General features: G+C 41.3%; 2 protein-coding genes and 2 long non-coding RNA genes across 4 annotated transcripts in view; 2 read left to right on the top strand and 2 right to left on the bottom strand.

Moving 5' to 3' along the window:
• Nucleotides 1-3,639: 3,639 nt before the first annotated feature.
• Nucleotides 3,640-5,474, bottom strand: LOC138411401 (uncharacterized). The gene is made up of 3 exons (XR_011244034.1): nt 5,095-5,474; nt 4,504-4,559; nt 3,640-4,323 (listed from the first exon to the last, which is right to left on the bottom strand). It is a non-coding gene; the product is annotated as an uncharacterized lncRNA (long non-coding RNA).
• Nucleotides 5,475-5,838: 364 nt separating this feature from the next.
• The window catches only part of enpp6 (ectonucleotide pyrophosphatase/phosphodiesterase 6), a 51,189-nt gene continuing 32,336 nt past the window's right edge, over nt 5,839-24,691 (top strand). The window contains exons 1-2 of the mRNA XM_069531854.1: nt 5,839-6,148; nt 22,069-22,248. Of these exons, the coding sequence (XP_069387955.1) occupies nt 5,893-6,148; nt 22,069-22,248 (436 nt within the window). The 5' untranslated portion in view covers nt 5,839-5,892. The remainder of the gene's footprint in view (nt 6,149-22,068; nt 22,249-24,691) is intronic.
• On the top strand, nt 8,013-10,190 carry LOC138411447 (uncharacterized). The gene is made up of 3 exons (XR_011244089.1): nt 8,013-9,173; nt 9,726-9,781; nt 9,963-10,190. It is a non-coding gene; the product is annotated as an uncharacterized lncRNA (long non-coding RNA).
• On the bottom strand, nt 13,461-16,977 carry LOC138411446 (uncharacterized). Its single transcript, XM_069531853.1, has 2 exons — nt 14,285-16,977; nt 13,461-13,590 (listed from the first exon to the last, which is right to left on the bottom strand). The coding sequence occupies exon 1, from the start codon at nt 16,960-16,962 to the stop codon at nt 15,307-15,309; it is 1,656 nt and encodes a 551-aa protein (XP_069387954.1). The 5' UTR covers nt 16,963-16,977; the 3' UTR covers nt 13,461-13,590; nt 14,285-15,306.

Raw genomic sequence — 24,691 nt, 5'->3', positions numbered from 1 at the left:
CCGCTAAGGGTCATTCTAACAAACATATAATACAATACAAGTCCATATTTATATTATATATTATGTTGTGGAGGTGAAGGCGCTGGGAGAGCACCTTCACCTGCACCACAGAGGATCAGTCAGCGCAGGTGAGAGCTGTTAGCTGATTGATCCTCATGCTTGAAAAGGCAGCAGCAGAGCTGCCTCAGAGGGACACACACTTGGGAAGAGACTGGGCGAAGCTAGAGGTCCAGCAGGAAATGCTGGACCCTCTAAGTTAAGTGTTTTGTCAGTTCTGTTTTATATTAATAAAGATGCAGCTGAGCCACCAATGGTGCGACTGGTTCGTCTCTGGCTGTCTTGGGGAGAACCCCGTGGCATGGTCTACTGCCACATATGTATTCAGACCATAAATACACCAGGGGAGATTAAAAAGGCCCCACACCAGGAATTATCTTTCTCAGGATGTGATGAATTTCAGCTCCTTCTGACAGTGTCTGTATTTGCACATGGTCACTATACAGTATAGTTTTATTTTAAAGTGTTATCATTCAACTTGTAAAAGATTTCCAAAGCACCCGTTTCATCTGCAAAGAAAAAAGCTGACACCACGAGTTTTTGTCTCACTGACGCTAGGACAAGTAAAACATTTTATGACTTGACATCTGTGTTTTTGTACTCCACTCCTGAAGGCGCCGGAAGATCATGTTGGCGAATCAAGTCAGACACATTCAGACCAAGTCCATCATGAACGCATCAATGTGTTGTCAGATAAGCCTAGAGGAAGTTCGCTTTTATTTTTGAAATCACTCTAAAACACTCTCGAAACGTATTGCTTAGAAAAAATGCGCACCACGAAATGGGTGGGTGCTAGTTTGAGCCGGGTTCGACAGTGTGTTTCCCAGTGGAAGGGTGATTGAGGACTAAAAGGGCCAAAAATGACCGCGTGAGTTTCTGTGTCAGGGACAGAATGGTGTAGCCTCGTGCTGTGCTTACTGTGTGTGCCGGATGTCCGCACACTGTGGGCTGGACTGTATGGAGGACTCAAAGTGCCAAAATGAAATAAATAAATACACCATTCAATAATTACTTGAATGGTGTATTTCAAGTAATTATTAAATAATTAAAATACCAATTATTTCACTATTTACATTTCACTATTTACATTTACATTTCATGATTTACATTTACATTTCATGATTTACATTTACATTTCATGATTTACATTTACATTTCACTATATACATTTACATTTCATGATTTACATTTACATTTCATGGTCCTGCAGTGCTTCATGAATTGTCAAACTGTCAAACTCGCCCATCAAACTCAGTGGGTGGATCTAGTCTGATCCATTGCTTTGGTCTGAAGTAGAGCGCCTGGATAGAGAAAATGGGTTGTTGAGAGACGTTTTAGACTTCAGACCAACACCACACGGGAACCGGGGCGTTCGGCGTGTGTGTTGGGCCTGGTGCGCCCTGGTACCAGAGAAGCGGTGGACTACTACAGCACATGAACAACGCGAGGCTCAGCGTCTCTCCAGATTCTTTACCAGTGAATGCGAACAACACGTCACTCAGCGTCTAATCAGACCCTACAGCAGACAGGAGCTATTAGACATCAGAACGAGCCACTTTGGCTGTGTTTTGGACGATTTTTGACTCATCCTGGAGATATTCAGAACACCGAGGGCTGCTCACTCTTCACGGCCGGGCGGAAGTGCTCGCAGACGTGGACGCGACTGTAAACAAAGAAGGGGTAAGCGCGGAGGGCTAAGAACTAGGCTAAAGCTAAAACCGCATAGGCTGCCTTTACCCAGCATCTGCCTCTCTAATGTCCGGTCTCTGGCAAACAAAATGGATGAACGACTCTGCACCACCAACAACAAACGGATAATGGACTCAAACGTCTTGATATATACAGAGACATGGTTAAACAGCGGTTTTCCGGACAGTGCTTTTGAGCTAGCAGGACTCTACATCCACAGTGCAGACAGGACAGCAGTTGACTCCGGCAAGACCAGAGGCGGAGGTTTGTGCATTTATGTCAACAAAGCTTGGTACAACAACACTGTTATCATCGAGAGACACTGCTCACCTAGTGTGGAGTGTCTCATGGTGAAATGTAGACCTCACTACCTTCCAAGAGAGCTCACATCAGTCATTGTCACTGCTGTTTACACACCACCAGATGCTAATGCCAATCTTGCAATGAAGGAACTACATGCAGCCATTAGCAAACACCAAACAACACATCCTGAGGCTGCTTTTATTGCTGCCGGTGATTTTAATCACTCCAACTTGAGGACAGTTCTCCCCAGGTTTCACCAACATGTTTCCTGCCACACTAGGGGAAATAAGACTCTGGACCATGCTTACTCCAACATATCTGATGCTTACAAAGCTACACCCCTCCCCCACATAGGACAGTCTGACCACCTCACTGTGATTCAGGTGTCTCCAGACAAAAACATCCAGGTTCAAGAACAGCTTCTTTCCTTCAGCTGTCTCCCTTTTGAACTCTGCTCTTCGACACCCCATCGCCCCCTTCAGACACACACACTCCTTCACACACACACTGCCCCCCCCACAAAGAACCCGACCCCTGAAGCCGCACACAAACACACTGACCAACCCCTACCCCCCATCTCAGACACACACGTTATGGACTGAGTAATGTTAATTCCCACCACCTGCACTCCTGAATTATTTCACTGAATATTGTGAATTCATATCACCTGCACTACTGTTTATACTGTACACTGTGCATACACTATATATAACCTGTATATTGTGTCAATAGCAATATCTGGTAGAATCATATCACTAATACTGTATATATACTTACCTACTGTAATATATTTATACACTGTTAAGCATATACATATACTTTAGCATACTGTAATATATATTTATTCACTGTTTAGCATATACATATACTTAAGCATCTGTAACATATATTTATTCACTGTTTAAGCACTTCTGGTTGGATGCAAACTGCATTTCGTTGCTTTGTACTTGTGACATGTGCAATGACAATAAAGTTAAATCGAATTTAATCTAATCTATTTATTCTAAATTTGCATTCACTCTATGGTCAATATCTTGGTCGGAAAGTGCGGAAATAACTCCAAGAACTTCAGTAAGTTCCTCTGCTTTACTCGCTATATGCTCTGGGTCAGCAGGTCCTGCTTCCGCATCCTCTGCTAAGTCTAAAACGTCTCTTACCAACTCCCTAGAAAGTTCATCCTCTACTTCAGACCAAGCGGCAACATCCCGGGCTGAGCGCTGAGGCCAATACGGAAGTGCAAATAACTGCAGTTCACTGGGTGGCCACTTGAGGCTGGCTCCAAGAGGGAGTCAATTCCCATTGACTCCCATGTTAAAAAGCCCGACTTTAGAGCAGAATTAAACCTGTTTACAGCCTGGTTCAAAAAACGGTTTTAGTCTCAATCAGTAAGTTCTTCCTCCATGACAACTCTGGGGGGGGATCCGCTAACCTCCAGGCAAGATACCAGCAGTAACGGCGATGCTAACGGGAGGGATGGGAGTTATTAACCCGACATGAAGCGTTCACACAGCGGAGAGAGTTTATGGTGATAAATCTTTTAAACTGAAGGCGACTGTGTGTTTAGTGAATATCATCAAGTTAGATATTTAACGTTATGTAAAGTTGTTCAGCTCTCCAACCCATTTAGCTTGACTACGTTACTGTGAGTAACTTCAGTATTAATGTTTTATTAGATTATTGTTTCAGAAATAACGTTAGTGCAGCTGCTGCAGTGTGAAACTTGTTGAGCTGAACTTTATTTATGAATGAACAGTTTACCTACCAGGTATAGACCCAGAACTTACTAACAATTAAAGCAAATTATTGCACATGATGCATTACATTATATATGCAATACTTTTAATGTGAAAGAACTCCATACTGCACATTCATTGTAGTACACTGTTTAATCCCAAACCATATTCACATACATACTTGAATATCCACAGAATATAAGGACACAGACTTTGTTTGAAAGTAACACGTATCTCTGCAATAATGCCATACTTTTATGTTTCCTGTCATTTTATTAGGGACGGACGAACCTGAGGGACATAGCTGTGCTGACCGTGTTCTGTCTCTTATGGCAAAAAAGAAAAGACAACACTTTTTATCTAAGGTTTATCAAATCAGAAAGTAAAAGATGAACATTGTTGTGATAGTGTTAATTTTACCAACCATAATGGATATAGAAATTGACTCAATATTATTATCATGTTGACCAGCCTGAAGCTGCCGATCTCCACCTTGTTGCTGCTGCCACAGTGGATTCTGAGGACATCAGGTGTTGCAGTGCTTCATGAAATGAAAAAAGTCATGTTAAAGGATGTTTTATGCTAAAATCATTGTCACATCTGTAGATATTAAGGAACAGAGGAGAAACATGATAATTTACAGATACTGTACAATACAATAATTACAATAATTTGACACATGTATTATCAGCTGTGTTAAGCAGCCAAGACGGGTACCTACAGTTTATTCTGTGTTCAGCAGGTGGAAGCACCACAAATTTCAGCCAAACTGATGTACTGAAAGAAATAAACATTGTACAAATATATAAAATGTCTTTCTACCACATCTGTAATATTCAAGGGTGATAATCTCTCACAGTGCTGTTGATAACAGTCCACTTCAAGTCCCTCAACTTCTTGCAGTGTTAAGACAGATACATATATAATAAATATGAGTACTGTTTACAACAGTGGTGTGTGGAGATTATAATCACATCTAAACTGTCATATAATTACACATCTGCACTGGGTCTAATTCACTGTGAATTCATAACAGGCTAAAAAAGAGGTTGTAATAGTAATGGCGGTTATACAAGTCTGTATCACATGCAGCTTATTAATATTAACTTATTAAAATTACAATCAAATGACAAAACACAACTCTTTACTAAAGCTAGTTAACTTGCTTCAAACTTCGTTAGACGTGTTAAATAAATGGTGAATTACCTCAGTAACATCAAAAACCACTTGAGGCATGTAAGTATATGTAGTATGATTATAATAATAAATAAATCAATAGGTTTTGTTGTTGTAAAGTTTCAGTGTAACTTACCTCTGTTCGGTTCGATGTTACGACCGCGACCATCCCGGAGCAACAACACCGCAGCGCTAGCCGGTTAGCAGTCGCGGGTAGCATTTAGCCTAGCTCCTTAGCCTGAGCTAACCAGGAAACGATGAGCTCTGTGGGCGTGGCTCAGTTGTCAGTCTTCACTCGGCCCGCCTAGCGTCCACACGCGCGCCTCCTTTTTGCCCATATATGGGTTAGCCCGGAACTAGGAGGAGTCAGGCCCCGGCAAGATGGCGCCGGGTGAAACGCCCACTACGAGCCTCATTTTCACTCTTCAGAAACCAACGGGTGACGTCACGGACACTACGTCCATCTTTATATACAGTCTATGCTTCAGACCAAAGCAATGGATCAGACTAGAGTAGCGTTAGCCCCACCCACTGACTTTGATGAGAGAGTTTGACAGTTTGACAATTCATGAAGAACTGCACACAGGACCATGAAATGTAAATGTAAATCATGAAATGGAAATGTAAATCATGAAATGTAAATCATGAAATGTAAATCATGAAATGTAAATCATGAAATGTAAATGTGAATCATGAAATGTTAATGTATATAATGAAATGTAAATGTAAATAGTGAAATGTAAATGTAAATAGTGAAATGTAAATGTAAATAGTGAAATAACTGGTATTTTAATAATTTAATGACACATTTAAGTAATTATTTAATGGTGTATTTATTTATTTCATTTTGGCACTTTTAGTCCTCCATACTGTCCAGCCCACAGTTTGCGGACATCCGGCACACACAGTAAGCACAGCACTAGGCTACACCATTATGTCCCCCACACAGAAACTCACGCGGTCTCTGCGCCTGATTCTTCCGCTGCTCCTGCCTTGGGGAAAGGGGCATCTGTGTGTCGCAGTTCATCCGTTGCTCGTGTTCCTTATCGATGGCTTCCGATATGACTACATGGATGACTTGCACACGCTGCCCGGATTTCGAGAGCTTGTGGGCAATGGGGTGAAGGTGGACTACATGACGCCAGACTTCCCCAGTTTATCATACCCCAATTACTATTCGTTAATGACAGGTAATCATAATCTTTTACTATGTTTGCCAATAGCACTAACACGTAAAGTAACTGATAAAGGATACTTGTAGGACAGAGCCGACCTGAATAGTAATTGAATAACCAATGTGAAAACAAATGATCAGATACAACAGGCTAGAACAGGAAAGGGCAATATATGTAAAAAAAAAAAAAATTATAATTCAGGCTTTTAACAAAAAATGTAAGAGCTGTGGCCACAGCAGCTTTTGAGTTTCTCTGTGGAGCGTCTGGGCAAAACATCACCCTTTTCTACCAATCGTGACTCTAAAAAAGTTTTTCAAACTATTTCACCAGGTTGCACTATAGGCTCAGTGATGGAGCCAGGACATTTTCAGTGGGGTGCCCCAGGATTGAACCAGTCTCACTAGAATAAAGGGCTATTTAACTCACCTATACCACACACCTCTACAATATTTGGAATGCATGCAGTACTGGAAAAAGATCAAATAATATTCAGTGTATCTAACATTTTGTCTTATTCCTGCAGGCAAAGTAACAAAGAAGTTTACACTATGTAACACAAAATACAGACTACTGAGCTGCTGAGTATTACTTTTCTGAGAGCAGATGTTAAGGTCAGTTTATGGTGATTGGCAGAACTATGACCTCATTCTCTCAGTGTATCATCAGGAATACAGGGACACATACGCAACCGTTTTTTTAATCAAAGTATGATTGTAATATGATAATATATTAACATCGGCATATGCATAAAACCAATAATTATTGGTTCAGAATAAATGTCTGCACTCAAAAAGATACAAACAAATCTGAGTGTAGATCACAATAGGCCTTCAATTAATTCAAATTGATACAAGTGCAAGAGGGTCTAATTTTTAAATTCCAGGTTTTTTACAAATCCATTTGACCCGACTCTCTGAGCTAGCACTGATATGGTAAACGTTACTTATTATTCATTGTCAAAACACAAATTATGTAGGCCTACAGTAATTGCAAAAACTAGAATACCCACAGTATTTGTATTACAAAGGGGATTATGTATTTTCTTTTAGATCTGTCTCAAACTAAGGCTCAAAGCAATAATATTCCCATTTGACTCCCTGTCTACACCATTATACATGTGAGATGATTGTCATACATTCAGTTTACAACAGCTGTATTCTATGATTATTGTGGTTTGCAGCAAAGCACTTTACAAAATCATCCATGTCCAGGGACTTTGCTTGTCTAGACTCCACACTTGCTCAGTCTATTGTCATCCATGGTAGATGGCAGGTATGTCTGAACCAGCTTGAGTGTGGAAAAGCTGCAATCACAGAAAGTAGTATTAACAGGTATGTGATGGTAATTTTGCATAATCTGAAGAGTTTGTGGAATACCTATTTAAAAGGTTAAAGCATTTTAGTGAGCTCCACTATGCAAAAGGGGTTCTGTATGCCAGATGTTACTTTCCTCTCTAGGATTATTTTCATTTGGTGTACCTCATATCTGAGGTCTTCTATGGTCCAATCATAAATACAAACAAATTAATTAAGAGCCTCCCCATGGCAAAATATAGCACTTGCCTTATTTAATGCCTTGATCCCCATCGTTATTTCAGTTTGGTCGAGGCAGATGACCGCCCACATTGAGCTTGGTTCTGTTAGAGGTTTCTCCCTGTTAATGTTTTTCCTCTCCACTGTCCACTGTTGGGTTTCTCTATATTAAGGCCTTGACCTTCTATGTAAAGTGCCTTGAGATAATGTATATTATGATTTGGCGCTATATAAATAAAATTGAAAAAATTAGTTTTGAGAATCTTCTCTTTAGCTCCCTGAGCATGTTATCAAGCACAGGGTAGAATGTGCTGACATGAAAAGTGTCCCTGGTCTGCTCAGAATGCTCACCTATACAGAGGGTCCATCTATGTCCATCTAGCGTTCTGCTCTGTTTTGTCTTTCTTTATGGAATAGGTTTCGTCTCCACATTGCATTTTTCAGCAGCTTTTAAAACTTCTGTCAAAATTACTTTAAAGTAGGATTAAATCCTGTAATCTTGAAAATGTTGCACAAGGGGCTTCAACTAGATCCAAAGCTGAACATAAATCAAGAGAGGGATTGCAGAATATCAAAAAGACATCTTGTATCACCAAATTAAGGCCAATGAACTGCAATTCAATTTGGGCGAGTAGACTCTGTGCAACACTTCTATTTCAAGGACACGAATAATAGCAGGTAGTCAATCAACTATCAGAATAAGGTTTTATTGCCAAGCAGGTTTACACATCAAAGGGATTTGTTGTGTTTGTGCAATTATAAATATACACAAAAAAATACTATAAGCAAATAAAAAAAAGCGTGGAAGCGAGGAAGGTGCCCAGGAAGTGGAATGACTCCACTGTGTCCACTTGAGAGTCACACATGGTGATAGGGGCAGGTGGGACTTGGTTCTTGCTGAAGTCCACAGTCATCTCCATTGTTTTGAAAGTGTTGAGCTCCAAGTTGTTGTCACTGCAGCAGATGACCAGGTGGTCAATCTCCCACCTGTAAGCTCGTCCCCACCAGAGATGAGTCTGATGAGGGTGGTGTTGTCCGCGAACTTCAAAATCTTGATGGAATGGTGACTAGAGGTGCAGCTGTTCATGTATAGAGAGAAGAGCAGAGGAGAAAGAACGCAGCCTTGGTGGGGGATCCAGTGCTGATGGTCTAGGGTTCAGAGCATAGACTGTATATAAAGATGGACGTAGTGTCCGTGACGTCACCCGTTGGTTTCTGAAGAGTGAAAATGAGGCTCGTAGTGGGTGTTTCACCCAGCACCATCTTGCCGGGGCCTGACTCCTCCTAGTTCCTGGCTAACACATAAATCAGCAAAGAGAAGGCACGTGAGTGGATGCTTGGTGGGCTGAGTGAAGACTGACAACTGAGCCACGCCCACAGAGCTTATCGTTATCTGGTTAGCTCAGGCTAAGGAGCTAGGCTAAATGCTACCCGCGACTGCTAACCGGCTAGCGCTGCGGTGTTGTTGCTCCGGGATGGTCGCGGTCGTAACATCGAACCGAACAGAGGTAAGTTACCCTGAAACTTTACAACAACAAAACCTATTGATTTATTTATTATTATAATCATACCACATATACATACATTCCTCAAGTGGTTTTTGATGTTATTGTGGTAATTCACCGTTTATTTAACACATCTAATGAAGTTTGAAGCAAGTTAACTAGCTTTAGTAAAGAGTTGTTTTTTGTCATTTGATTGTAATTTTTAATAAGTTAATATTAATAAGATGCATGTGATACAGACTTGTATAACCGCCATTACTATTACAACCTCTTTTTTTTAGCCTGTTATAGAATTCACAGTGAATTAGACTCAGTGCAGATGTGTAATTATATGACAGTTTAGATGTGATTATAATCTCCACACACCACTGTTGTAAACAGTGCTCATATTTATTATATATGTATATATATTATATATCTGTTTTAACACTGCGAGAAGTTGAGGGACTTGAAGTGGACTGTTATCAACAGCACTGTGAGAGATTATCACCCTTTGATATTACAGATGTGGTAGAAAGACATTTTATATATTTATACAATGTTTATTTCTTTTAGTACATCAGTTTGGCTGAAATCTGTGGTGCTTCCACCTGCTGAACACAGAATAAACTGTAAGTACCCGTCTTGGCTGCTTAACACAGCTGATATTACATGTGTCAAAATTACTGTAATTATTGTATTGTACAGTATCTGTAAATTATCATGTTTCTCCTCTGTTCCTTAATATCTACAGATGTGACAATGATTTTAGCATAAAACATCCTTTAACATGACTTTTTTCATTTCATGAAGCACTGCAACACCTGATGTCCTCAGAATCCACTGTGGCCGCAGCAACATGGTGGAGATCGGCAGCTTCAGGCTGGTCAACATGTTAATAATATTGAGTCAATTTCTATATCCATTATGGTTGGTAAAATTAACACTATCACAACAATGTTCATCTTTTACTTTCTGATTTGATAAACCTTAGATAAAAAGTGTTGTCTTTTCTTTTTTGCCACAGGAGACAGAAAACGGTCAGCACTGCTGTGTCCCTCAGGTTCGTCCGTCCCTGATAAAATGACAGGAAACATAAAAGTATGGCAATATTGCAGAGATACATGTTACTTTCAAACAAAGTCTGTGTCCTTATATTCTGTGGATATTCAAATATGTATCTGAATATGGTTTGGGATTAAACAGTCTACTACAATGAATGTGCAGTATGGAGTTCTTTTCACATTAAAAGTATTGCATATATATGTTAGTAAGTTATGAAAGCAGGTCTATACCTGATAGGTAAACTGTTCATTCATAAATAAAGTCCAGCTCAACAAGTTTCACACTGCAGCAGCTGCACTGACGTTATTTCTGAAACAATAATCTAATAAAACATTATTACTGAAGTTACTCACAGTAACGTAGTCAAGCTAAATGGGTTGGGGAGCTGAACAACTTTACATAACGTTAGATATCTAACTTGGTGGAGCTCATTCACTAAACACACAGTCGCCTTCAGTTTAAAAGATGTATCACCATGAACTCTAACGCTTCTCTCTCCGCTGTGTGAACGCTTCATGTCGGGTTAATAACTCCCGTCCCTCCCGTTAGCATCGCCGTTACTGCTGGTATCTTGCCTGGAGGTTAGCGGAGCTAAGCTAACCAGCCAGGTACAGACACAATGATACCTGCTCATCACTACTGACACATAAATCAAAGACAGTACTTTACTCACCACAGACACTGCAGCACAGACGTCTTCCACTTCTCCGTCAGGACAATCAGCCGAACAACAAACGATGATATTCATCCGATATGTGAGCGAAAACTCCTCCACAGACTCCGCTCGTGCTCGGTGACGGGGATTAGCCTGTTAGCTCAGGTGAAGCCGAGCAGACCACAGGCTAACAGCCAGAGTGAAGAGCTAACGGTGACGTCACGTGTCAATCAAGTGATAATTATTCATAATTTCAAACCTCTATATTATCTAAACGAGCGAGTTAGAAAAAAAATTCACCCCCCCAGAGTTGTCATGAAGGAAGAACTTACTGATTGAGACTAAAACCGTTTTTTGAACCAGGCTGTAAACACGTTTAATTCTGCTCTAAAGTCGGGCTTTTTAACATGGGAGTCAATGGGAATTGACTCCCTCTTGGAGCCAGCCTCAAGTGGCCACCCAGTGAACTGCAGTTATTTGCACTTCCGTATTGGCCTCAGCGCTCAGCCCGGGATGTTGCCGCTTGGTTAAACCTTTATCCTCATCACATGTGCTGTCACTTGCCTGTTCTGTGTAGTTTCCTGCTGTAATCAGTCTCACAAGTGATTTCTACTGCCAGTTCAATGGTGTGTGAGGGCAGGGTTTAGAGAAGCAAGAATTATTTGGGGGGGACGGGAGGCTTTTTTGGTGATACCTTACCCAGAAGGAATTTGAAATTACAGTGTGAGCAGAAGCAGCAGAAGGCTTCTTTTTTTCTCTCAACTCTTTGTTGGCCTCCTATTCCCCTGTTCCTAGGCCATCTTGGTGAATTTTTTTTTTTTTTGCTTTTTATTATTTGCAATGCATTGCGTTTCCAGAGTTATATTTTTTTATTTTAAAGGGAGGACCTTTACTGATTTTTTTTTCTTTTTGTGGATGCTATCCATGAATTGATGGATAGCAAAAAACTCCTTAGTTTTTTCCCTTGTTGGATTAACCTTATGGACATTTAAAGGCTCAGTGTGAGGTGAAAGGGATCTATTGGTACAAATTGAATATAAAATAATCCTACTGATGTTTTCACTAGTGTGTTTCATCTAAATAGTATGAATTGTTGTTTTCTTAACCCTAGAATGAGCCCTTTATATTTAAAAACGTTATATTTACATTGAGGGGGGTCCTCTTTACGGAAGCCGCCATGTTTTTTATAGTCTTACAGACTGGACAAGTTAGACACCTTTTAAGTTTTTATGACAACTGAAGGCTACCACAGGTTCTGCAACATGCATTTTCACCACTAGATTTCACTAAATTCTACACACTGTTCCTTTAAGTGTGGGGGAGGGTTCTTAATAAATTGGTGTGTTGGCATACATTTGAGTTTCTGTTTCATACTTTACAGTTAGTTGGATTAAAAGTCCCTTGGCACACAAGATTTTCTCACTTAACCAGGCCTTGACAAATAGTGTCAACTCTTCCAATAGCTCCTTGATCATTATAGTAACTAAACTTGAGACTTAAACTGATTGTTACAGATGGTGTCCCGTACGGGGACCTATTGTAACCTGGTTAGGTAGGTTTGGAAAAATATAACATTTTCATTTATTTTTGTTATTGTTAAAGCTGTGTTGTTATGGCAGATTGAACAGGCAAGAGGTGGAACTGCTTGGTTGAATTTCCCCTTCCCCTTTGCAACCAGACCCTTTCCCTTTTGGCATATTTAGAAAGATATAAACATAAATGAAGAGGATGATGAAATAAAAAACATAGTCCAACTTCTCCAGAGAGAGTTGGAGAGCTAGAGGTGGAATTCACAGCATTGGGTGAAACAGCATACTCCAAGCCTCTGGTCCATGTTAAATTTCCATCCTTTGTAGAAAATAAAGATGTGACGGAGGTCTTCAACTTTGTGGAGCAATCTGAAAACTTCCTGTCACTATGCCCCCTATCTGACGGAGAACTTGGAGCCTACTTGATAGTAGTACTCACAGGCCCAGCTAGAATCTGGTGGATAGCAGTAAATCAGAATGAGAATACCTTTATTGTCCCACAAATGGGGACATTTCTTCGCCACAGCAGCAACAGGACAGTAGTATTTTAAAAACAATGACAATAGTGAAAAATAAACAAGATAATTTAAAGGTAAGAAAATAGAATAGAAAAAATATACTCCTATATAATTTACATATGAATAAAGGCAAAAGTAAAGAACTGGAAACATTTTAAAGCTGCTTTTCTGAGCGCCTTTTTGCTTACTGATTAATAACAGAAGTAGAGGAGAAGGTGATCCAGGCCCTATATCAATGTCTCAGAGACTTTGTCTATGTGTGGCAACACAAGGGTGTAATGTGTGAATTAGGGCAGTGTAAAGGTTTTAAATTTAGTTTGCCAGACAACGCCACCCTGGGAGTTTCACCCAGGGAAATATTCTAAATATAACAATACACCAAATAATAGACAGAAAGGGCACGTAGGTCTATTTGCAACTGAGGCAGAGACAGTAGTTCAAGAATACAAGATTTATTAAATACAAAATAACTTATTTTAAAAAGGTAAAGGATCACTCGCTCTAGGACAATCCAGGGAAGCCAATCAGGGCTGAGCCTCACGGTGCCAGACGGTGCAAAACAGAGGGAATCCCAGGAACACCACGTGTGAAGCAACTAAAAATGACACAAAAACAAGACGACGTGCAAAACACAACACCACCGGGACACCAATCCACCACCTTAGACTCAGCACCTGAATGGGGGGAGGGGTCAGAGAGCAACGGGTTAGAAAGGAGGATAATGAAAACAAAACTATTTAATAATAAAGAAAAGAAATTAGAAAATTAATCAAACAAAAACCATAATAAGTAAACACTAGTACATCAAATAATTAACCAAAATCTACACAATCAAATGAAATGCAAAATCCAATAACCTAAATAAACACAACTTAACAGATGAATCACACTTATTACCAAAAGAAATAAGGACTGTACTAATAAAAAAACAAACATACACAAGAAACAAAGGAACAAAATAATTAAATCACCGCGCTGTTCACACACACACACACACACACACACACGCATACACAGTTAAAACGTGGCTTGACCCAATGGGAGGACGAAAAGGCGTTACTGAGCCACAGGTTCACCAAGGGAACAACTGGCCAACTGAACCATCAGTGTCAGGCGAAGCAAAAGCCAGGCGAAGTAAAAGGGAGTGAAGCAAAGCAAAGCAGAACAAAGCAGCGCAAAGCAGCGCAAAGCAGCGCAAAGCAGCAGTGGTTTCTTGCAGGTTTAGCTGGCGCTACGCCGCTGCGAGAGGCATAAGGAGCGGTGAGCAGCATGCAGCAACACCCAAGTGAGCTTATATGACACAAAATGACTACAATGAGCACTGGATGGACAACAAGAGAGAGCAGACACCTGTTACCGACAGCCTACCTGCCACCACATGGACCCGGAAGTGGAAGACGCCGGGACGTGACGTAACCCAGCCTCTGGCAAGCAAGAGGCAGACGGTTGCTCTCTGCCCGTATTTATACAGCATTCTCATGCAGCGATTGGCTGGGATGGAAACCCAGCTGAAAGTCACTAGGACCATATCACTGCATACTGCCACATATGATTATAGGGAATTGTGCCTGAAGTGGAAACAAAGGTGGGGTCAATGATGGAAAGCAGCTGGGCGGCCAAAAAAGAATTTTGGGCCAGAGACCCGCTGAGTAGACCAAGAAAAAACTGGCTCCGAAACACAGTGAAAGCTCCATAACTCATCACATGGCTTTAGCTGAAGCTGAAGCTGAAACCCCTTTTGATTGTTCCCATGGAAACCCTTGGCTACAGGGATGACACTCTGGTGGATACAGGCAGCTACTACACTTAAATGTAGAATAGTCTTTGGCAGGAGCTGGCCAGGCCATGTGAACAGATGGTCCAGGTGGAGGTTGACAAGACTTTAATTATTTTATCATTATTCTAGCTCTGAATAATTAATTTAAAGATTTTGACTTCGGTTTAATTTTTAAAAATCCGAACAGTCATAAACCAATAGGCTGTGTGCTTCTGTCAAAACCTAGATGCAACTGCCATTATCAACAACACAGGAAGCCACACAGACTTTTCAAAATAAAAAAACGTGACTCCTACTGGGCGGCCTATGGCTCCTGGTGGCGTAAGGCTTCTCTCAAGCCTGACGTGACCAAGTCTCACGTACTCCTCAAAGAGTCTTATGGATGCCTCCTGGAGTTTTGGCAAGAGGGGGTCATCCCAAGTATCTTTATTCGTGTTGTCTTTCCCTGCTTCTTGATAAGATTCTCTCACAAGCATTACCCCTTTCTGCTTAGCTGGTGTGGCTAGACCAATGGGGTTGTAGAATGCAGCAACCTGACTGAGCAACACTCGACTATTTAAGGAATTCGGGGTGTTACATCTGATTTCATCTTCGCGCAAGTCGTGTCCCGTCCTCATTTGCCTCGCTTCTTTGAGAAGTTAATGGACATCATAATGCGAAGTTTGTCAGTCTCTGGTTCATAGCCAACTCCTAATGCCTTGCTTTCTTCGTCCTGCATTTGGTTAGGCAATACCAGGGTTTTAGGCACAGACATAGCTGTTTCACTGTTACTGGAGTTGGCAGTGGCTCCTGACCTCCCACTTTGGCCAGAGAAGATCCATGGTTTGAGGGAGAAGCTTCCAGCTTTTAAGATCTCTTCCACTCCTTTGGTAATTTTTTCCAGTGTCGTGATGTCCTCATGGGACGTCAAGATGTCGTCCACGTAGCTGTCTTCTACCAGAACCCGGCGTTCTTCAACCATGGCAGCGAACTGGGGCAGGTTTGCCATTTCTCCCATAGCAACCTGAGCTATGCAGCCTGCAGGCTTATCACTGATGTTAACCCTGACAACGACAAAGACCTCGATATCATCCTCTGGGCGGTCTCTCCAGAGGAAACGGTGAAGATGCACTTCTTTGTCTTTTAGCCAAACAGAGTTGTACATTTTTTTCACATCGCCTAAGGCAGCATACAATCCACTCCTGAACCTCAGAAGGACTCCTCTGATCGGATTGAGGACGTCTGGACCCTTGTGCAGGAGGCTGTTCAAACTTAAACCCAAGAACTCTTGGCTACTGTTCCAAACAATCCTGACAGGGGTAGTGGTTGAGTGAGGATAAGGAGCAACCAGATGACTGATGTACCACGTTGGTCCCTTCCAGCTGTTGATTTCATCTTTAGTGAGTTTAGCGTCAGCTCCCGTTGAAACCATCTCATGGATTTGCTCTCTGTAAGCAGCGTTCCATTCTGGCTCCTTTTCGAGACGTTTCTCTGTGTTCAGGAAGGTTGCCTCTACTGCATGTTGGTTGTCAGGAAGCATCACGGGGTCTCCTTTCCATGGGTAAGCTGCATCCCAGTGAGGGGTTCCGCAATGCTTGTCCGCTTCCACGTATGTGAGGCACTCTTTGATTTTTTCTAGGTCCCTTTCCTCTCCTATGGTAATTTCTTTGCCTCCAGGGGGACACCTACCGCATTTACAGCCACCACATTGAGGATCACAGGCTGCGCCAACACTGTCCCATTTGAACCACTCGAAGACTTCTTTGTTGGTAGTTGCAGCACTCCAGATGATTGTTTCATTCTCCGCTTGGGCTTTGCTAGGTCCTACCAGCTCCACAAGGATCTCTCTGTACGCACTTGAAGCTGTTCTCTTGGTTGGCTGTGGGACCAGACGACCTTCCCTGTGACTTATCAGAAGATCAATCTTCTTGGGGTGGATCAAATCCTTGGTTGCAATATCAGGGAAGAACTTTTGTAGTTGCTCCGGTGTGACTGCTTGGTGCACCTTTGCAATGTTATCCAAGCCATAGAGTTTATGCTCTGTCACTGTACCCTTGGGGGTTTTTATTCTGAGCCTCGAGGTATACCTTTTAGTAGCGACTGTCTTTTCCATTCCTCCAACACCTTGAACAATCATCTTGATGTTCTCACCATTCAGCTTGAGACGCTCCGCGGCTTCCGTTGAGATGTAATTCGTATCTGATGCAAGGTCAATCAAAGTGCCGACCAGCTGGCCCGAGTTTGTAGTCACTTCCAGAAGCTTATTACTGTTGCTGGCGCACACTGTCATAGAAACTTTATTTGAGAAAGCTTCCTTGAACTCTGCTTTCAGCTCTGGAGACAGTTTAGCAAGAAGCTCCTCCTGTTTGTCAGTCAGCACACTGAAGCAATAACTCGTGTTTATCCTTGGTCACCTGTGGTCATTTGGTAATATAATAAAAGAAGACCAAGGATAAACACGAGTTATTGCTTCAGTGTTCTTCCTGTCAAGCCTTTTCGGAGGGCTGAATTTTTTAAAATCCGAACAGAGGTCCCGCCCTTCGTGTTAGCGGATGGGAAATCACACACTGACAAACCAGGATGGGACCCAAATGCAGTACAAAAGAGTTCTTTAATTATTCCAACGACTAAGGGCCACCCGTGGCGGCTGGCGGAAACACAGTCTATTTAATCAGCAGGTTAAGCAGGTAAACAGCAGACCAGAGGATGTGAGCTGGAGAGGTGAAGCTGATCAGGTGGGTCTTTTGGTTGAGCAGGAACAGGCCAAGTGCCAATCAGCCACAGGCAGACGAGGAACAGAAAACCGGCAGGCAAACTCGTGGTCGGGGACAGAGGGCTGGTGGATTTACCGGGGCGGAGACGAGAGGCGATGTCGGAGGCAAGTCGGGTTGATACCAGGTAAGCAATCCGGGAACAAGTGCTGGAGAGTCAGGCATGGGAACGAAGACAATCTGGCAAAGAGTGAGTGGAGTGAGGCTGCATAAATACTGGTTTGATTGGAGATGGTGAGCAGGTGAGATCAGCAGGTGAAAGCTGTTAGACTGATGAGGGGTGTGGCTGAGCAGCAGAGCAGGGGAAGGGCAGAGCAGATTGTGACACACTGCCATTGAAATGGTGAAGATGACCTATGTTTAGCAGGGGTCAGTCTGGACAGCCAATACTTATATCATGGATGACAGACACCTGGCTTTCCCACTGATCCTTGGGTTGAACTTCATGGTGAAGACCAGAGTCCAGATTAATGTGGCTGAGCGCAGATATGGGCTTAAGGAAGACGGACATACTTCACTTTTCCGAACCAGGGCCCCGGCCAGTTGACTTGGACCACCTGTGGGCCTAGTCTGCCTGCTTATGTCAACCTTTATGTTGCTATGCCTCCCATAGCTGAGTTTTCCAAGGTACAATCTGATACGCACCAGGACTTGATCAAGACACTGCCTGAGGAGGTGCAACCACTAATCCAGAAATGGCCCTCAGTCAGTTCAGAGAAGATTGGAAGGACCACTGTCATGAAACACTCCATTCCTCCAATGGATAACATTCCTGTGCACTCCAGATCTTATAGGGTCTCACCAAAGAAAAGGGAAATAATTAAAGAATATTTGGAGAAGATGTTGAAGGAAGGCATCATTGAGCCTTTCCAGTCTTCTTGGGGGGCCACAGTGGTCTTGGCAGATAAAGCTGATGGGACCCCAAGATTTTGTGTTGATTCAGAGGACTCAATGTCAAAATGCCCCAGGATGCATACCCATTGCCATTAATCCATGATATCCTGGAGTCTCTACATGAAGCATGACTTATTTCAGCACAGTGGACCTTTATTCAGGCTACTAGTATGTGGATTGGAAGAGGAAAGCATGGACAAAACAACTCTAGTGATTCCCTTTGGCCTTTTTCCTTTCAAAGTCAGGCCATTAGGACTTACAAGTACTGGAGCCCCATTACAAACGTTGATGGCGAGGGTTCATGAGGATCTAAGGGGCTTCCTCTGCTTTGTTTATATTGATGATATCATTGTATATTCCCCCAATCACCAGCAGCACCTTAAAGATCTAGGTGCCGTTTTCAGCAAACTACATCGTGCCAACTTGACCCTGAACCTAAAGAAATTTAACTTTTTCAAGACTCAGCTGAGATTCCTGGACCATGTGGTGTCAGGTAAAGGAGTTGAGATTGTTCTTGATAAGACAGCAGTGGTGACACACTATCCCACTCCCACAGACATTCCAACACTATCGAGACTTCTGTGGTTGGTGGGCTGGTATCACAAAGTTATACCACACTATGCTGACTTGGCAGCTCCACTTTACCAACTGCAGCGTTAAAGGTTCAGTATGTAGAATTTAGAGATATCTTGATGTGAAGTTGCATGTTGCAGCTGAAGACTCCTCATTTCACCCTCCCCTTCTAAACATGAAAGAGAACCTGCGGTGAACTTGTCATAAAAACTGAAAAGGTTTTAGTTTGTTTAGTTTGGACGACAGTAAAAAACATGGCGGTCCCCTGCAGACAGGACCCCCTCCATGTAAATATAAAGTTTTTAGATATAAAGAGCCCATTCTATGGTAAAGAAAACAGCAAATTCGTACAATTTAGATAATTGCACACCAGTGAAAACATCACTAGGATTACTTCATATTCAATTTCTACCAAAAATTCCTTTCACCTTAATCTTACACACTGCAAGGAGAAAAATGGGTGTGGTCCGCAACATATCAGCAGATGGAGGAGAAGCCCCAATCACTGTCAAACTTTATTTTTGTGATCAGGAATCCGCCCTGAAAAGTTCAATATGCCAATATACTACCCCCTAGCTGTGACAGGAAGGGCCATGTTTTATACTTTGTCATGTTCCGCCTACATTTTTCATTTGATCTACCTCAAAATTGGTCAGAGAAACCTTGAGACGATGGTGATGCCATATTGTGACACTTAAACCTTTACATTGAACAATGGCATGCATTTTGATGGAACGCCAGCAAACAGGAAGTGGCTGTAACGTCACTGCACATGCTCCAATCTGCCTCAAAATGAACATGTACAATGAGAGTCACTATGTGAACACAAGGACAATATTTGACAGCTGAGGCAGAATGGCACACGGTTTTTCCCTTGAGTCCCAAACGAATGCCTCTTCGTGGGGGGGTGGGGCGATGCGATTGCATCCGAGTGGTTGCATCGCTTCCTTGTGGTGGCAAGGCTTGGGACAGCATTGTACTTGCTTGCAAGTTTAGTTGTGTCTTAAGTTTCACCTACCAACAGTGAAAAGACCTCACTTTCCTTGACCTCATTTATGATGCTAATGTATCGGAAATTGTATTTTGAATTTGTTGGCTAGTGTTTTTTGCATTGTGAGGCCTGTCAGTTTCTTTTTAAAAACTGGGTCAAGTTTACCAATAACATTCAATATAGCCAAGGCGTTGTCTCCCTATAACTCCTTTGTGATATAATTTGTATTGCAGTTAACAGCAAGACTTCAGTTACACTTTTTATACAAGTATGATTTTCCTGTATCTGCTTTCAGTTTTCTTTAGTGAGGGCACTTATTAAAGATGCATTAGCTTTTTCTCCTCTATCAAATTATTTCCAAGCCATCATTGCATTTGTGTGAGCCTCTCCCTTTGCATTTACAGAGAATCCTCCATCTCTGAATGTTGCTGAAGTAAACAGTGACTCTGTGTTTGCGAGGCCAAAATGTCTGCATCCATAGCAATATGCAGAGTCGTGGCTCTGTGAGTATTTTAGCCATGGGTGTATATTGTACAACAAGGCTTGCAAGTTTCTTCACCTGTTTCCCTGGAGTGTCCTGGGAAAGAGTTTCAGGTGTGGCTGGACGGGACCATCAGCTCTTGATTTGGACATGTCTGTTTAAATTAATCATTTTAAATGAATTTAAATTAAATGATCCAGGCCCTTCAGTCTTCATCAGTAATAGATGTGTGCCCATTCTTCTAACTCTACGCCAACTGAGTTGTTTATATGACTTGTGTGAATCTGACCTATTCATAATGATCAGGTTGCATTTTTGCCACTGTATCATATTGGGCAATTCAAGTGTCCAATATATGAAAGAGTTAGTATACCTGGAGGTCCAGTTGGGCCACTGCTCTCTGAGTTTGTCTTCGTTGCTTGTTGGGGTCTTTGGGAAACGCCTTAAAATATAAAAGCTTCAGATTAGAAGGTGTTCTCCAAAAGGATTTAAAATGCATTTTTATACAGTATGATAGATATAATGCATAACATTACATTACATTTCAACGCTTTATCCAAAGTTATCCTAATAGATCGAGAGAATACACTAGTGGACAACATCAGTGAAGCAACACAAGTGTAGCCAAGTGTATGAATGAAAGATTTAACCAGGTCCTCTTCAGGGCCACTGGTTAGTGGGGGCTCCCCTCTTTCACTTTCTGAGCCTGTCTGCTGTGCTTTTTGGGGTCTTTGTGATACAACAAAAATGTATCTGTGTCAGACTTTAAGGTGCTGAAAATATATACTAAAAGTTTTTAAAATGAGTTTGTAGCATTATCTGTATATAAATGATCAAAGAAAGTAACACTATAGCCAAGTGTATGCGTGAGAGGGTCTGTATACCTGGAGGTCCACTTGGTTCAGTGCTCACTGGGGACTCCTCTCTCTTGTTCTCCGTACCTGTCTGTTCTGTCTCCTCATCCTGTCATTCTCCTGTGCTTCAGCTGGCTTTTTCTTGCTACTACTGTCTTTCTCTTCATCTGTACTGCTTATCTTATTCTTAAGAATATTCAGTCTGACATTTCAATTAGAATAAAAAAATATTATAATACCCTAAATACATAAAACATGAGTAAAATAAACCACACACAACCTAAACAAATATAGTGGACTCTCTTGCTCTGTGAATAAAGATAGCTCTTGAATAAACATTAAACATTTGGCACAGGATATATGTTACCACCTCAGTAAATAGGATGGGATGGTTATAAGGTACATGAGCTTTTAGATTTGTATTGCATTCGATTAGTATTCCAGCGTTTCACCTCGGATTGTGTGGGTGTGTGTGTGTTTGTTTGTTTGCTGCATGCCTATGTGATGTAGTCCCTTCTGTTACTTTAGCCCTAAGAGCAACACCCATCCTGGCCAATGGTATTTTGATGCCTGCCTACTGATAATGCACTGATGTGTGGAGCACATTCTCTTTTTGAAAAGATCACTGGCAGGAGGCATGCACAAATAAACTTTTTTTTTTCATTGGTGAAAAGGCTCGGTTATTAAAATAAACTGCAGTGTTAGGGATCAGTGAAGGAGCAAAGTGGCTCAAAGTTGTGTTTTAATATATTGTTTACATAAATTCAGCCATATCAGTCATTGGATACTCAGACTAAATTAAATTTGTGTTATCTATGTTGATTTTTGTCAGGCCGTCACTGTGATGTTCATCAAATGACTGGAAACTACATGTGGGATGCAGCCTCAAAGAAGGAGTTTCTGATTGGGACCAATTCCGACAGCCGGCTGCCACTTTGGTGGGATGGATCAGAGCCATTATGGGTCACCCTGCAGAAGCTTGGAAAGAATGTTTTCATGTACTACTGGCCTGGTGAGCATATGCATAGTCAATCTGCACATTCAAATCTGTCTGCCTAGCTATCTATCTGTACACCAAGGCAAGATGACTCACTATCAGAGAGATATACTTAACACCTTTCGTCAAAAAGTGACAGTTTTACGACTTTGAACTTTTACCTAGTGAGGTCACGAGAAGGGGGGGGGGATAAGAGGGGGGTGAGAAGAGGGGGAGGAGGGGGGTTTAGGAAGTGGGGGGTCATAAAAAAAAAAAAAAAAAAAAAAAAATAGACAAAAGTGAGGGGGATTAAAAACCAGATACGGGGTGAGGTCAGAGAGCGCACTTTGCTGCACGAGAACTCAGTATGTAAACATCCAAAGAATAACAACAGGCGTGATTGTATGGCTCTTCTCTCTCTCTCTCACAGACAGAGGCCCAAATGATGCAGAAAAATAAAAAACTAAATGGGTAAAACAGGAACAAGGATCCAAGTTGACTTTCTATGGCTTTGACTGTCTCAGATTTGGTCAAGCTTGTCAGGGTGTGTTATCACAGATCAAAAATGTTATGACTTTTTATTTAAAGGCTGGAGGTTCCCTATCTATCTATCTATCTATCTATCTATCACAAACTGAACTAAATTCTCAAACACTTCCTGTGTGCTCAAAAGTCCTGTTTGTTTAATAGAGTCTAGAGCTCTAACTACTACCACAAACTAAATCATCCAGGCTGCTTGTTTACCAGCCAGCTCACAGTATGTAATGTGTAAATCAGACAGTGTTAGAGTTTTAAAAAAATATATATATTTACACTATGTAGCTAGGCTTGCAGTTCCAGTCTTTATGGTATCAAAGCTTATCATATCCTAGACCTGACACTGTTTGATGCACAGAGCTACAGTATCTTCTCATGTGAGTGACGTTGCTGCAAACTAGTACTTTTCCAAAGCTGTCCGTGATAATGTGGGGTGCAGTGTCATACTGTGCACTTCGAGTATTCTCAAAATAAATCCACTCAATTTACCAAAAAAAAAAAATCTGATGAGCCATCAAATGCACTCATCAAACAGAATCAGAACAAGAGATTGATGTATACACAATGTATTTGTATCAGACAAACTGAAAGGACATTTTGTTACTTTCTAAATATTAAACTCTAAAACATTACACAGCCTTTTATCACTATACTTTGCTCTTAATTTCATATTGTTTCAAATAATTGTATATTTTATTTTCAGATATGTTGAACTGTTTTCTATTATTATTATTAACAACATTTTTTTTTTGTGCTAATTAAACTCATGGATCTTGTGAAAGATCATGCTGATTACAGATAACCCCCTTCTGATGTATGTAGCAAAGGGCCAGGAGTGATAAGGCAGCCAACTAGTGTGGGAAAAGCGGTGACTCACAGGTTATGCAACTGAAAATCACCTGAAGTAGTGGTTTGAATATGATTATATATGTTATCTAAATGAATGGGACCTTTAGTCTGAGTTATTCTTTGACCCTAAATAATAATAAACCAAGGGCATGGGAGTGCCTAATCAATGATTAACTTATTTTAATTTTACTTTTACTTTAAAATTGATCCTTGAACACAACTTTTGTTCCAGGTGAAGACTCAGGTACAGTTTAAGCTAATTAATTGATTTTTATAAGGACATAGATTTTTGTCTGTGAGCACTGGATGTGTGCTAATTGTTATCTCGGGTTTTCAATGAAACCTTATTAAACAATTGGACAAATGAAGTCTTATATTTATGTAACCCAGATCTCCTGGGCCTGAGTTCGTAAACACAAAAAAAAATATGATCTCAGAAGAATATTTGAAACGAATCTTATCTTTTGTTTAAATTCCTCTAATCAATATTAAAGACCACCACAACTGTATTTTAAAAGTCAGAACCTTCACAGGTGTTTATTTACAATAGGAAATAAATGAAAAGGCTGTGAATTCCTCTCAGGAAGTAAAATATTTACAAAACAAAATAAATGCACAAAATAAATTATAGGGTCTCTTTAAATTGTTTAAACTGTTCCTTTGACTTCTCAATTTACCCTTTAATTCACTGGTTAAATAAAATCTTTACCTTTCACAGGTCTCTGAATAAAAACAAACACAATTCCTATCAACTGTAAATTAACTCACAAACATCACATGTGGGCCCACTTCAGAAATGATCAACTTGAAACTTAGTTGCAGGCCTGTAGTGATGCTCGGGTGCGGTGAGGCCTGACAACTGAGTGGCCACTTCACTCAATCAAGAGCACAAAATAAAAGCACGTGCATTGTCATATCAGTTCGATACTCACAGGTCCGAAACGAGGAGCAATGGGGCAACGACAGTCACAGAAAGGGGTGATGGCGGTCACAATCCGAACACAGGCAGCACACACAGTGGCGAAAATCCAGGGAAGAATAAAACAGCAGGGTCCATCCACCAGCAACCATCTCAGTTTCTCTCTCTCTTCAC

Source organism: Paralichthys olivaceus, chromosome 9, assembly GCF_024713975.1.
Source record: "Paralichthys olivaceus isolate ysfri-2021 chromosome 9, ASM2471397v2, whole genome shotgun sequence".
NCBI classification, from domain to species: domain Eukaryota; kingdom Metazoa; phylum Chordata; class Actinopteri; order Pleuronectiformes; family Paralichthyidae; genus Paralichthys; species Paralichthys olivaceus.
This window is presented reverse-complemented; position numbering and strand designations above follow the sequence as displayed.

Bases quoted from the DNA above. Each gene is read 5' to 3' on its own strand.
- LOC138411446 (XM_069531853.1), bottom strand. From the start codon at position 16,962: ATGACAGTGTGCGCCAGCAACAGTAATAAGCTTCTGGAAGTGACTACA.